General features: G+C 71.3%; 1 protein-coding gene across 1 annotated transcript in view; it reads left to right on the top strand.

Moving 5' to 3' along the window:
- Window positions 1-193: 193 nt before the first annotated feature.
- Mex3b (mex-3 RNA binding family member B) overlaps window positions 194-366 on the top strand; it is a 4,066-nt gene continuing 3,893 nt past the window's right edge. Inside the window, exon 1 of the mRNA XM_010621257.2 lies at window positions 194-199. Coding sequence (XP_010619559.1) covers window positions 194-199 — 6 coding nt within the window. The remainder of the gene's footprint in view (window positions 200-366) is intronic.

A 366-nucleotide genomic window follows, 5' to 3' on the forward strand; every position in this document is an offset into this window, starting at 1 on the left:
CCCGCAGCGCTCGTGCGCGTGTCCCGGCCCGAGAGGTCGCGGCCCTATCGCCGGGGGAGAGCAGGACCCTGGCAACCTGAGTTTCCTAGGTCTCCGGCGGTCTAGCAGACCTGCTACGAGCCGCAGCCGGCTCTGGCTTTGGGACCCACATCTCCAAGGCCAGCTTGGCCAAGTGCCGCCCGAGGGGACAGAAATGCAGGCGCGAGCGTGCGCGCGGGTGGCGGCGTGGGCGGACTGAGCCTTTGTCTCGTGCCAGCCCGCTCCGGAGCCGCTGTGCTCGTGCGTCCTGGGGCCGCGAGTCCGGTTTCAGCGTCCCAGGGCCGGGCCGCCTTTTCGGGTGGGTGACAGGCCTCCGCCTAGTGGCGG

Source organism: Fukomys damarensis, unplaced genomic scaffold, assembly GCF_012274545.1.
Source record: "Fukomys damarensis isolate Sample0158 unplaced genomic scaffold, DMR_v1.0_HiC HiC_scaffold_7, whole genome shotgun sequence".
NCBI lineage: Eukaryota > Metazoa > Chordata > Mammalia > Rodentia > Bathyergidae > Fukomys > Fukomys damarensis.